This window comes from Trichosurus vulpecula, chromosome 3 (assembly GCF_011100635.1).
Source record: "Trichosurus vulpecula isolate mTriVul1 chromosome 3, mTriVul1.pri, whole genome shotgun sequence".
Taxonomy (NCBI): domain Eukaryota; kingdom Metazoa; phylum Chordata; class Mammalia; order Diprotodontia; family Phalangeridae; genus Trichosurus; species Trichosurus vulpecula.
The window spans coordinates 377887605-377900842 of NC_050575.1; the positions used below are offsets into that span (position 1 = coordinate 377887605).

The 13238-nt window shown below is 39.5% G+C and overlaps 1 protein-coding gene across 1 annotated transcript in view; it reads left to right on the plus strand.

Moving 5' to 3' along the window:
• Positions 1-13238, plus strand: part of LOC118840810 (cocaine esterase-like) — a 47368-nt gene that overhangs the window by 14641 nt on the left and 19489 nt on the right. The window contains exon 4 of the mRNA XM_036748161.1: positions 4952-5085. Coding sequence (XP_036604056.1) covers positions 4952-5085 — 134 coding nt within the window. The remainder of the gene's footprint in view (positions 1-4951; positions 5086-13238) is intronic.

A 13238-nucleotide genomic window follows, 5' to 3' on the forward strand; every position in this document is an offset into this window, starting at 1 on the left:
TTTTCTTCATTTAGCTTCTGTATCTCATTTTCCATTTGATTAATTTTACTTTTTAAGGAGTTATTCTCTCCAAATATATTCTGAACCTCCTTAACCATTTTGCCAATTTTACTTTTTGAAGATTCATTCTCTTCTTTTAGCTCTCTAATTTGGTTTTTAAAATCCTCTTTGTGCTCTTCCAGGATTGCTTTTTGGGCTGGGGAAAAGCTCACATTCCCTTTTGAGGTTTCAGATGTGGGTATAGTGTCAATGCTCTCTTCTTCTGAATGGGTATTTTGATATTCCCTAGCTACATAACAGAGATTGTTAGCCTTTTGTCTTCTGGTTTGTTTTTTCATGGTGTTTATTTTGTTCCCCCTGGCTTCTAAAGTGGATCTCTGCTTCTGGAGCTCACTGGCTTTGTGTGTTGTGGCCTCTAGTATCATGAGGTGTGGGGAAGGGTGGTCTAGCTGCTGAAAGTCTCCTCTTCCTCTAGGCTTGCCCTACAGCTTAGGTGGTCTTAGCAGCTGTCTGAGCTGGTGTCTGTCACTTCACCTGGCTGTGCAAAGGCACATCTGGGGTCTTGGTGTTGACAATTGCTGGTTCCACCCCCCCTGGGCTTAGGAACTCCCTCTGTTTTGCTAAGGTGGGGCCTGCTGGCACACCTCTCTTCCTGCATTAGTCTCCTTCCTCCACCACAAGAGGGAACTCCCCAGCTTCCTGAGAAACATGGCTACTGAAGCCCCACTTATGGCTCTCTATTTCATGGTTTCTCCCAGAGGGAGTATTGTCTAGGTGAGGAAGGGAGGGAGAGCCATTTTATCTGGTCATCATGGCTCCAAGAAGTTCAAGAAGGCAAGTTTAAACTTTTACACTGTGGGCTGGAGGCCTCAGGGGTACCTGCTCCCTCAGCCAAAGGCTCTGTGGTGGTATCTCCAGTAGCTCCAAAAGACTTTTGTCCTGGGCTGAGAGATCTGGGGATCACTGCCATAGGTGATACTTCTGCTCTGGGCTGGCTCCTGCTCATGGGTTTTACCTACCCAGCACTCTACCACACAGGCTGAATGGCTGGGTTCCTCTGCTGCTCTTGTTCTGGTGTGGTCTGTTACTGAACCGCACCCAGTGCTCCTGCCCCATTAAGTGTATTAGTGGCCTCTAACTCCTTCAAATGTGCTCAGATTCACTTTTTTAGAGGTACCTGACAGAATATGTGAGAGAGCTCCAGTAAGATGCTGCTTTCACAGGGCCATCTTGGCTCTGTGTCCAAGCTCACTACTTCTTAAGGCAATCTACTGTACTCTTGGAGAACAGCTCACACTGTTAGCAAATGTTTCCTCCCATGAGGCTGAAATCTGTCTCCTTATACCTTCAAGGCATCTAGGTGGCACGGTGGATAGACTACTAGGCCTGGTGTCAGGAAGTCTCATTTTCCTGAGTTCAAATCTGGCCTCAGACACTTCCTAGCTGTGTGACCTTGAAGTCACTTCACCTGTTTGCCCCAGTTTCCTCATCTGTGAAATGAGCTGGCAAAAGGAAGGCAAACCACTCCTCTCTCACTGCCAAGAAGACCCCAAATGGGGTCATGGAGAGTTGTACATGACTGAAAAAGACTGAAATGACTTCAGGGAGTTGGTTCTATGATCTGGAATGATATCAATTTCTGCTACAGGTTATTATTACTAAAGAAACCAAGGGAAGCATTGATAAAGTATGACCTTCGAAACACTTCTTGATCCTGTCCACAGCTATCATCCTGTTGCTGTAGGGAACTTAACTGTGTGGAAACTCTCTGTTAATGAAGACAGACACCTGTATTGTAACTTAGAGTCTTGGCATGTCTTCTGTACTGAGATGCTAAGGAACTTCTTTGTGGTCCCATATCTCCTATGTGTCCAAGGCAGGACTTGAACCCAATCCTTCTCTCTCTAAGGCTAACCCTCTATCATCTACACCAGCTTCCTTTCTTTAAATAAATGATAGTGAACCAAACTGCTCAAATGTCATCTGCCCATGAAGCCTTCTCTGTACTTCAAGAAACCGACATTCAACTCAACCACCATTTCTACAATCCTGGAACCCCTTTCCTTAGTGCTGAGGATACAAATAGAGGTGTTTTCTCTTTCCTCTGAGCTCCCTTAACATTTATTTTGGATCTCCCTTATGGCACTCATCATATACCTTGTGATACTTAGTTCAGACTGTGTTATTGTTCAGTCATTATTCAACTACGTTGGATTCTTCATGACCACATCTGGCGTTTTCTTGGCAGTGGAGTAGTTTGCTATTTGCTTCTCTAGATCATTTTACAGATGGTAAAACCGAGGTAAGCACATTCAAGGGACTTGCTGAGGGTTGCACAGCTTGTGTCTGATGCTATACTTGAAATCAGAAAGATGAGTCTTTCTGACACCAAGCCCAGCCCTCTATCCTCTATGCCATCTAGCTGCCATAATGTAGACTATAACAATCTGTATTTTAGTCTTTAGATCCATAGTTTATTTAGTTTCATTAGAATTATGATTATAGATTTATAGTTTTTAGATTGTCTTCTAGTTCACTGGAAGTACTTTGAGGGCATGGACCTAGTGTTATTCAAACTACCCATCACAGAGCCTTGCACATAGTAGGTGCTCAGTAAATGTATTGAATGAATGAGTATACCACAGTCAGAGCAAGTTCCTAAATATAGGATTATCAGAGTTGTTTTGGTAAAAGGAGTGTGGAGGTTGGAATGCCTTGGAGGATGAGAAAACTGGAGGAAATGCCACCTATGCTGGCCCTGCAAAGGGAGACAAGGAATGAATTTCCATTGCTTCCAGGAGACTAAGGGGCACCTGGAGCAAAGGAATGAGCTGGGGTATATGTGAGGTTCCCTGGTTCCATGGGATAGAGAATTTTTGTCCAAGAGAAACTGATCTTGTTCAGGCAAAGCTCAGCAGGCCTGAGTTCAGACCAGGTATAACAGAAAGAATTTGATCTTACAATTTTCTTCATTGTTTGTCCCCTTAGGGCTTGTGGTTTGAATGGTGGGTGGGAGGGAAGATTCCTGTAGTAGTAACCAAACCACAGAGTGTAGGGAAGAGAGCATAGGATTGGAGTGAGAATTCCTGAGGGCAAGGCCTACCTCTGCTTCATACTGATTGTATGACCTTCTACAAGTTGCTTAACTTCTGTGGGCCTCAGTTTCCTCATCTGTCAGATGGGGCTTTCGCAGTCTCTAAAATCCCTTTCAACTCTAAAACCTATGATCCAATGATCCTGCCTGAGACAGAATTCTGGGTACAGTCATATGCACCAAATGATCCCACAAGGGAAGGAGGTTCAAGGCAAGTTCCCTTGTACGAAGGGCTCCCTATTGTCTCCATGCACCCAGTTATTCATAGCAAAATGTGCCTTCACCATAGTCAGTCCATGCTCTGGCTTTTTCAGTGCCCAGGACTTGATCCATTGTATTTGCTCACATAGCAGCAATCTGTCTACTTCCTGATACCCAAACATGCCAGTAGAATTCCCACCAATCACTACCTACATTTCATAGAAGGGAAAGAATCTTCTCATGTGAACAAAAGCCCCTTCAGCTCTCTGAAATTCTTAGGCAGTGTCCCAATCCCTTCATAAAGAGCACCATACTTTTAAAACACTGTGGTGTAATCTGAACAATAACAGGAGGTCTTTCTCTTATAATTTTAGATATAGAGATTATAAAATCTTTTCCTGTCACCCAGCATTTAATGCCTAGAACTTTGCTCTATCCACACAATATCAGTTGGCAGTGGCCTGGAGTCAGTAAGACCTGAGTTCAGATCTGGCCTCAGACATTCATTAGCTCTGTCAGCCTGGGCAAATCATTTAACCTCTGTTTGCCTTAATGTGCTGGAGAAGCAAATGGCATACCACTCCAGTGGCTTTACTAAGAAACACCCATAAAGGATGACAAAGAGTTGGAAAGAACAACAACCTTATGCTTTTATGAAGACAGTTTGATTTTTAACTATTACTGGTTCTGATTTTCTGATGGCATGTTCCCCCCACAGTTTAGTTTTGGCTGAAAATAACTGTGGTCTTTTATGCTGGAGTTGGGGAATCCTATTTGGTGCCAGTGATACATAAGATTGAAAGGACATCCCTCCCTGCCCCATACCATCTCCACAATGCAAATACAATGGGAAAGATTAAAGACAGGTTTATGGGCAGGAGATGGAGTAAAGTCTTTTAAAGATGGGTTTTAATCAGTTGCAATTTCTCCCTATAAAGTGAATAACCTATAAGAACCAAAAGAAAAAAAAGAAAAGAATTTACTTTGGTTGTATATTTAAATGAAATAGCTAGTTGTACATTTGCAGTTTCATGTGAAATCATCTTTTCTATTATACTATGTGATAGAAATGTTTGTTTTATTCCATAAATTAAAAATAAAATAATTTTAAAAAGAAGCAATAGAAGGCATAGCCTAGAGCTGGTAATCTATTCCAGCTGGTTACCTTGGCTTTGAGTGAGCAGTTACTGCTACAAAGAAAGTTCTCTGGGCCACAGTTGAAACACCTACAAGATGATGTGACCCAGAGAGCTTATTGCCCACTTTGCCTTCTCTATTGTCTGGTTTGGTCTGCATCCCTTAGAAGGGACCCCTGCCTCCTTTCCCTGTTTTAGGGGAACAAGGATCCTCTAGAAGAGGTTGTTTTGCTCCATGTCTATCTTTGGCAGCAGGAGGATGTCAGAGAGGTGATTCTGCCAGGATGATTTCAAGGAGGATCTGAACTCCCTCTGAGTCAAGTGAAGTGGACTCTTACCTGAGAGGAGCTCTGATGCATAACCTGTCAGTCATGATAAATGAATTCACTCACATTTAGAACTACTTTATCCTAGGTCACAAGATAACAGGCTACAGTATTTTCCTGTTGCACAAGTGAGCAGCAGAGCCATGCTTTGTGGGATTTGTTCTTTTAAGGAAAACTATGTCTGATTCATGCAGGTGATGGTGTGGATCCATGGTGGTGCTCTAGCTTTTGGTGGTGCTTCCATATATGATGGTTCTGTACTGTCTGCCTCCCAGAATGTGGTAGTGGTCACCATCCAGTACAGGCTGGGTGTCCCTGGGTTCTTCAGGTAAGACTTAACCCCAGTAAAATGTGAGTACAAGTATTTTTCTCTAATGAATTCCTAGATCTCTGAGTGGTTGAATGATGATAAATGTAAATTCCTGACTAGATGACATATCTCTTGCCTTCCCTTGACTTCCCCACAAGCTAATCATGATGTAGTAGAGAAATCACTAGATTTGTGACCAGAGGACCCAATTTCATATTATAGCCATTCTTCTCATGACTAATAAATTCACTTCTCTCTTGGCCTCACATTATAGATAGATAGATAGATAGAGAGAGAGAGAGAGAGAGAGACAGACAGAGAGAGATAGGTAGATGGATAGATGGATGGATGCAAGGATGGATGGACAGATGGTTGGACAGATAGATAGACAGACAAATGGATGGAGGTGTAGATAGATAGACTAGTTGAAAGACAGGCAGGTGGATAAACCATTTTTTAAGCACCAGGCATTGTACTAAGTGAAGGGGTTACAGAACAAGAAAACAAGATGGTCCTACTGTGTTAACCTAGCCTGGGCTTGCTGTACTGCATAGTAATAAAGCTCATGATTCTGTTAGCTTTCCAAGTACCAATTTTCTGTAATGTCTTATCTAAAGCTACCTACCCCTTTCGCTGTACTCTCTGGAATGCCTGTTCCATAACTAAGAAACCTATTTTCATCTTTGCCCCTTTCCTTTCTTATCCCTTCTCTGTAGTTTTAGTCACCCAACCCTGACTTTTTCTGATCACACAGCTTACCTGGTGACCTTTTCCAGCACTACTTGAGTTTTAACTCATGCCTTCCTCCCGGGGAAGAGAAACAGTCCTTGTTTCCTACTACCACTTTCATACTCTACTTCTACCATCATCACTCAGCAACTTCTCCTCCATTCAGGGTCATTCAATCCATATTTATCACCCAATAAAGTTACTAGTAACTGTTATTTACCACCCTCTAGGACACTCTCCTTCCTTTCTCAATGAGTTCAGTGCCTTCTTTACAGTCTTTTTCTCTCTCCCAACTCCTACCTTCATACTGGGGGACTTCAACATTCATTGATATTCTCTTAAACATTCTAACTCCCCAGTTCCTCAGTGTATTCATTTCTCATAACCTACTCCTCCACTCTTCCTCAGCTATATAGAGATCATAGCACCTTTGATTTTACCCTGACTCATGAGTGTTCCACTTGTATGTTTGTTAACTCCAAAACTCCTCTATTTAGTCACAATCTTTTATCATTCCACTAGACTCTGCCTTGTAACCCCTGACCCTGTTCTTCATCTTGTTAAACCTGAAAGTTTGGTTGAAGAAGGCAAACAAGCTAGGTGATAGAAAAATCCATGTTATTTATTATTTTCCCTTAAAGCATAGCTAAGCTAGCTTACTTGTATGTACAAGGAGTCAGAGCTTAAGCTCTGGCTCCTGAACAAAGGAATGAGAAGACTTATATACATTATTTTAGCAGACCCAGCAAGCCTGTGTTACCTCATGTTTATGACCCCCATGTATGTTTAACCATGATACAAGAAGAGGATTTTCCTTAATGGAATAGGGTTGTAAAGAATGTTGACAAAGGTCAGTTAATATTCTCTCTTGGAGTTAGGGTCTCATCCTTTAATGGCTAACAGGGGTAAGAATGTCCTTAGGTCAGTCTAATCTGGCCTTGTTGACAGTGGTAAGGGTATTTCCTGAGCAAACTTTTAGAGAACAAAGAAGCCCAGGTCCTGGATCTTCTTCCAGTTACTCGTTAATTCAGGCTCTGGGTCTGGTTGAAATTAAAAATGATATAAAATGGTATAAAATGTTCCACATTTCCTCCTTTTGGTCAAAGGCAAACTGGAAGTTTTGCCTGAAGACCAATTAAGGTATGGAGAAACTTCTATCTCCCTCAGGGGTGAAGTTCTAAAAATCCTTATCTAGGTGGATTCAGGTTTTTCCTTCCTGTGGTTGGACATCCCCAGAGATGGGCAGTTATTGTAAACTAATTGTAGACGAGCAGAGGGAGCAAGCTGCAAGGGGCATCAGGGTAGGGAGCATAATGGGGAAAAACAGAGCAACTAAGTAAAAGAAGCCAAAGACACCAAAGGTACAGATAAACAGTCTTGGGAATGCAAAGGACTCAGAAAGGGAAAGAGCAGTTCTTCATTCAGGTTCTGGTCTGGGCTCTTGGGAGGGTTGCCTGCATCTGATTCTGTCCCATTCAGGCTCCTTTGAAACCGGAGGGCAAAGTCTCCTATGGGCTCAGATGTCCACTCGGGAGCAGGGGCAATCCCCAGATGTGACAGAAGGATCAAGGAGTCCATATGCACATGTTGGCAGCTATAGAAGTAGTCAGATTTGACAGGAGCTCCCAGAACACATATGACTTGATAATTGAGAGAAAAACAGCACAACCTAGATCCCAGCCATGCAGGGCTAAGTTCAAACAGTGCAATAAATGGTTTGGTATCCCAGCCACACAGGGCTGAATTTAAACAAATACAACAAAGTTTTTATCACAATTCACAAAATTGCACAATTACATTAAGTCAGGTACAGACCAAATCACTTAGATGGTTCACAATAGACTGGTATTGAGAGGGGGAAATTTACATGTCACATGTTTTACATTTACATATTAGATAACCAAAAAAACTTAAACATGACCATGCAAAGTAATGCAATCATTATTAACAATGTTGACTGCCATTAAATTCCTTGTATCCCAGTAACACAGTACATATAGCATCATAAACTTTTAGTCATACCATGTCTCTTTGATGACATTTACAAAATAAACCACAAGCCATTCTTAACAAAGCTTAAAATGTTTCTAATTTAATTCCAGCAATTAATTGCATAATTCGTATATAAAGTAACTTGAAATTCCAGTTACATATTCCTAATGCCCATTTAAAGCAACACCTTTTTTTTTTAAATCCCAGATGCCTGATTGTAGTTATCTGGTCCCTAGATAGTAAAAGAGAGTTCTGCTTCTCTGGTTCAGATCTAGAAATTCTCAGATAATTCTTACTTAATATAACTTAGTATAATCACTTAAATTTGTTTCTCCTTTTTTTTTTGAAACTTCAGAGTATTTCAGTTTATATATCATCTGCTGTTTCTATCCTTACCTAAATTTGTACCTGGTATAAGAATCCTTTAAAATATGAAGGTCCAACCATAAATTGAACTCATCTTCCTTTTAAAATTATCAGACAGATACCTTAATAAAGGAGATATAATTTCACTTGTACTACTATCTTATACAATTTTCTTGTGCTAACATCCAAATTTATGATCTTATTACCAAAACACACTTATTAGCTTGAATTTCCAAGACTGATAAATTTTGGAGCCAATCATACACATCTGTATATAATTCTTAGGGGAATCAATCTGATCCTATGGCTTTTTCTCAAAATTTGCTATTCCTTTTCTTTTTATTAGGCATTTATCACATTATATCTTTGCCTTATTACTTTGTCTAATCATTTCCTCCTTTTGGAGGATGTTATCTCTATATTATTTAATCTTTATTTGGTCATGAACATAGGTTGAAATTGTAAGCTATTCATTCCTGTATCCTATTATAATTACTCAGAGATATTCCAATATTCATTTGTTGCTTAATAGATTTAGCATTGTGCTTACAAAAGTTCTTGATAATATAAATTTGCTATGAAAGAAAAGAGGGACAATGTCATATATCTTAACAGAAGGAAAGAACTTCCTTAGCTCTATTTGATTCCAGGCATGGCTCATATCTGATAGCCAATCATATAGCCATTGAATGCTGAAAGCAGGGCTTCGGAGTATTCAGGCAGAGATTTTCCTTTTCAGAAAGAAAATAGCAGAATTGGGAAATAGAGTCAGGAAGATCCTACCTAGGATGTGTCCAAGGTTGTCTTCAAAACTTTTTCCCAGGCACAGACATCCACCTTTAAAGTTCTCAGCCTGTAATACCTACCATTCTACTACTGGCTTCATGTGACCTATTCCTGTAATCAGAATATCAGAATAAAATTCCTATAATCCCATAAAATCTTAAATAGCAAATAAATACCCTTCAGATAGGACTGTCCCATATTCATTGAGCTAATAATTATCAAATCAAGCTACATAACTTTTCCATCTTCCAAATACTTCTTTTCCCTTTTTCCCAAATTATTCCCATTAATACTTTAGAAACCATATTATCTTTCATTTGGCTATTCAAGAGTACCAATGTAACCAGTCATTTGATTAAAAACAACAAGATTTCACATATTTGAATTTATCCAATTTTCCATTTTCCCCATAAAGCCAACTTCTTTCACAATGGTAACAGATTCTGGCAGATAACTTCCCTTTTGTCACTACCTGCTTATTTCTGATTAAAGAGATCTGCCATATCATCTCCCCATGAGGGTTCTTTTCCATCAGATGGCAAGCTTCACTAATAAAAACTACCAAACCAAAGCCCATCTCAAGTCTAGTCTAATCTTATCAGTTCTGCTGACTTTAAGAAGCCAGGTTTGGAGGCTCCTGACCCCTACTGTTTTCTTACTTTCAGTAAAACTCAAATCCCAGTAACTGCTGCTCCTCCCCCTTCCTTCCCTTCTGACAGTTGGGCAAAGGTAAAACTCTTTCTTCTTATCTAAACTAAGGTGGGGGGGAGGAGTAAGGAATGCACAGACTGCCTCCTTACTCAGAAATGTAGAATAAGACATTGAAAGGGCCTTTCTTGGGGTACATAAAACATATGCTTTAACCACCCTCCCAAGACTTCTATAGATAAGCATTAATTTCCAAGTATAAGGTTCTCACCTAGAAACTCTGAAAACTCACTGTAGGTTTGAACTGCAACCAATTAGCTTACAGGTGGAAATTCAGCAGGCCTTCTGAATTATACAAAAAGATTTTACAGAGCATTTTCAAAAGTATTTTCCCTTCTTCAAAACAGTTTAAAATTGATCCTGATGTTAAAAGGAATACTCACTAAACCTTTCTGAAGAAAATTATTTAGAAGGTTTTAAAATGATAGACATCTTCTTTCTCCTTAAAGCAAATTAACCCTTAAACACTGGAATTCATTAACTAAGGTGGTGCCAAATGTCCTCATTCTCAAATATTGCACAGAATTCCTAGATGTTACAAAGTTCCCTAGTCATAAACGTGTTGTAATGGGCAGGACACTTAATTTCTATAATTACATACCCAATTAAATTTACCTTAACACAATAACAAAGTTTACCAGGACTTTAAAAACTTTTTCCATTGGAATTCCTCTACACAGAAAGCTTTACACAAGATTGATAAGAGTTCATGACTAGATGGTTTCAAAAGTCCTTGTTTCAGTTAATAACCTCAATTTCTTAATTAGGCGCAGTTCTTAATCTAATAATGTCTGGATTATAAGAGAAATTGCTCTTCTAACAGCATAGGTAATGCAATGTTAACCAAGTTGCATAATATAACAAATTTAGAAATATAAGTACACCACAAGCAATGATCATGTATTGTAAAACTTGGAACAGACTATAACTTAGTTGGATAAGCAAATCAAATCTGAATTCATAATCACTAATGGTAACATTTTAATTTCTAAGGCCCATTAGCATTGTAAAAGAAAAGATTATTATCTATAAAATCACATTTTTTCAATATTGATGATACATCTGTTTGCCAAATTACACAATTTAGAAATGTAACAATGCCCTACTATAATTATGCATTTTAAAACTTGAAACAACCCATTTATCAATTTAGGTGAACGCATTTCTAAATCTCCTTGCACAGAGAATCTTTCATTTCATCATTTGAAACTATAACTTTAAACCACCAGATATATTCTCATAATAGAAAATTTTTTTACATAGAATGTCTGTTCTCATGGTTAAATATCAGTGTTATTAATTATTTATTTTTATAACCAAATGTAAGTTCAAAATTTCATTACATCCCTTTTAAAAACCCAATTCACATATATCAAAATCAGATTAAAATTGCTATAATATCATTTCTTACCACACAATTGTTTTCTCAAATTTCACAATCTAAGAGAATTTTAGAAATACAATGCAATTTTAGAAATATAGAAACAATAATTTTCAGATGACATCAATTGTAATTCCAGATTACCACTTATAGAAATTATTCAGCTTATTACTTTTGGTATTTAAAAACCACTTCAAAAGTTAACAATTACAATAAATCAGAGAGATAATAATAAGGTTGTGTCTAACAAATACCAGACATTATGTTAAACATTTTACAATCATTATCATTTTGATCCCGTTACAACCATCATCATTATTTTCCCTTTACAAATCAGGAAACAGGTCAAACAGAGATTAAAATACAGTTTTGCAACTGGAACAAAGAAGTGTGAAGTTACCTAGAGCAGAAGCTAGTATCCCAGTGGTGACAATTCTTGGAGGCAGAAAGTCCAAATCCATCTACCTCGACCTTCCCCAACAACTGCAGAAGTTACTGAGCCTAGGGCAGTTTGCAGCTGCTAGGGACAGAGTGGGCAGAATGCATAGGGTGACATTTCCAAGCTTTGCCAAAAAGGATGGGCTACAAAGGTATCCAGGGGCACAGGACTGTCATGATACTACCAGTCTGTGAATTTCTGTCCTTCTCCTCCTTTTGCCAGGTGGGGAAGGGTGATTTAAGTTTTCCCTACAGTTCTCCTGCATTCTATTCTAATCTGATCTGGGATGAGAGGAGTTTGTTTTAGCTGCTCTAACTTTTACTGCAGCCATGGCTTGGTCAGAGACAGGACAACAATGGTGAAAGATCTCAATGATTGTAACTCAAGTAAACTTCACCTTTTGCTCACTCCTTAAAAACATTTTTGCACTTAAATCTAAGGGAAAAGATTCCCTCTTAACTCTGGGGAAGGAGTGGGGAATGATAAGTGATCAGCATTGGGAGGAGGTGTTTCAGCAAGAGTGAGCCCCTGGAGTGATTTTACAATCTCAGGAGTTCTCTCTCCCAAAATCCAACTAACCAATTTCCAAAATTTTAATGAATAATCAATCCCAGAATATGCTAAAATGTTTTAGCCCTATTTCTGTTGTAATTCCAAGTTAACCAGACAAGGGACAACAAGGAAAAGAGTATTTGTTTCCCTAACTGCAGCCTTAGAATTCTCTGGCTACCTGCATTTCAGATTTTACATGGTATAGACATAGAGCACACGCTCACAGACAATTAACAGACAATTAACAAAACAAATACAGAACAAATACAGACTGATCTCAGAGTTTAAACAACAGAGAATTAGAAGCTTTCAGGAATTGGCTATTAGCACCCCTATGGTCTTTGGGGAAGCCTTGGCATTCCTGATTTTCTGACTTTCCATATCCTATCCCTTAGGAAGGGGGAAAAGGGAGATGGAGGAGGACTAGGGCAGGGAAGGGAAGGCTAGGAGTAAGGATAAAATGCATTTATCCTCCCCATAATCAGAGCCTTTAAGGGAAGAAATAGGAATAGGGCAGAAGGCAAAAACAGAGCCCTTAATGGAAGGGGGAAAGGGGGAGGGGAGGAGAAGAGAGAGGAGGCAATGGTAGTAGAACAGAGTTACCCCTCTCTGGTTAGAGTAGGTACTGGGAGGCAGAGGGGGAGAGGGTAACAGCAAAGTGTAGTTTTTCTCCACAGGGTCAGGGCCTCCAAGGGAATGAAAGGAGGGAGGGGGTGAGGAATAGGGTGGAGGGAGTAGAGGAATGGTTGGACTTCTAATTCTAATTTTTGACTGATCCATAGCTAATTTTCTAGATCAATCAGTGTTTCCAGGGGATCTATGTGCGTTTGCCTACAGATCTGTGTTTTACCACAGATTTGATCCCTGCCCCCAGAGCTAGCTTAAAGGGAATTTTAGGACTTCAACCAATTTTGTGGGAGTCCTTTTTGGAAGCTGGGAAGAGAGACAACTTACCCCCACCTTGTCAGGGCCAAAATTCCAGGAAAAATTAATCCTGTGGCGCCCAAAGCATTGGCAAGGTTGGGCTGCATTGTCCCATTTCCATCATTTCCATCCGAAGTTCACGGCACCATAACTATTAAACCTGAAAGTCTGGTTGAAGAAGGCAAACATGCTAGGTGATAGAAAAATCCATGTTATTTATTATTTTCCCTTAAAGCATAGCTAAGCTAGCTTACTTGTATGTACAAGGAGTGAGAGCTGAAGCTCTGGCTCCTG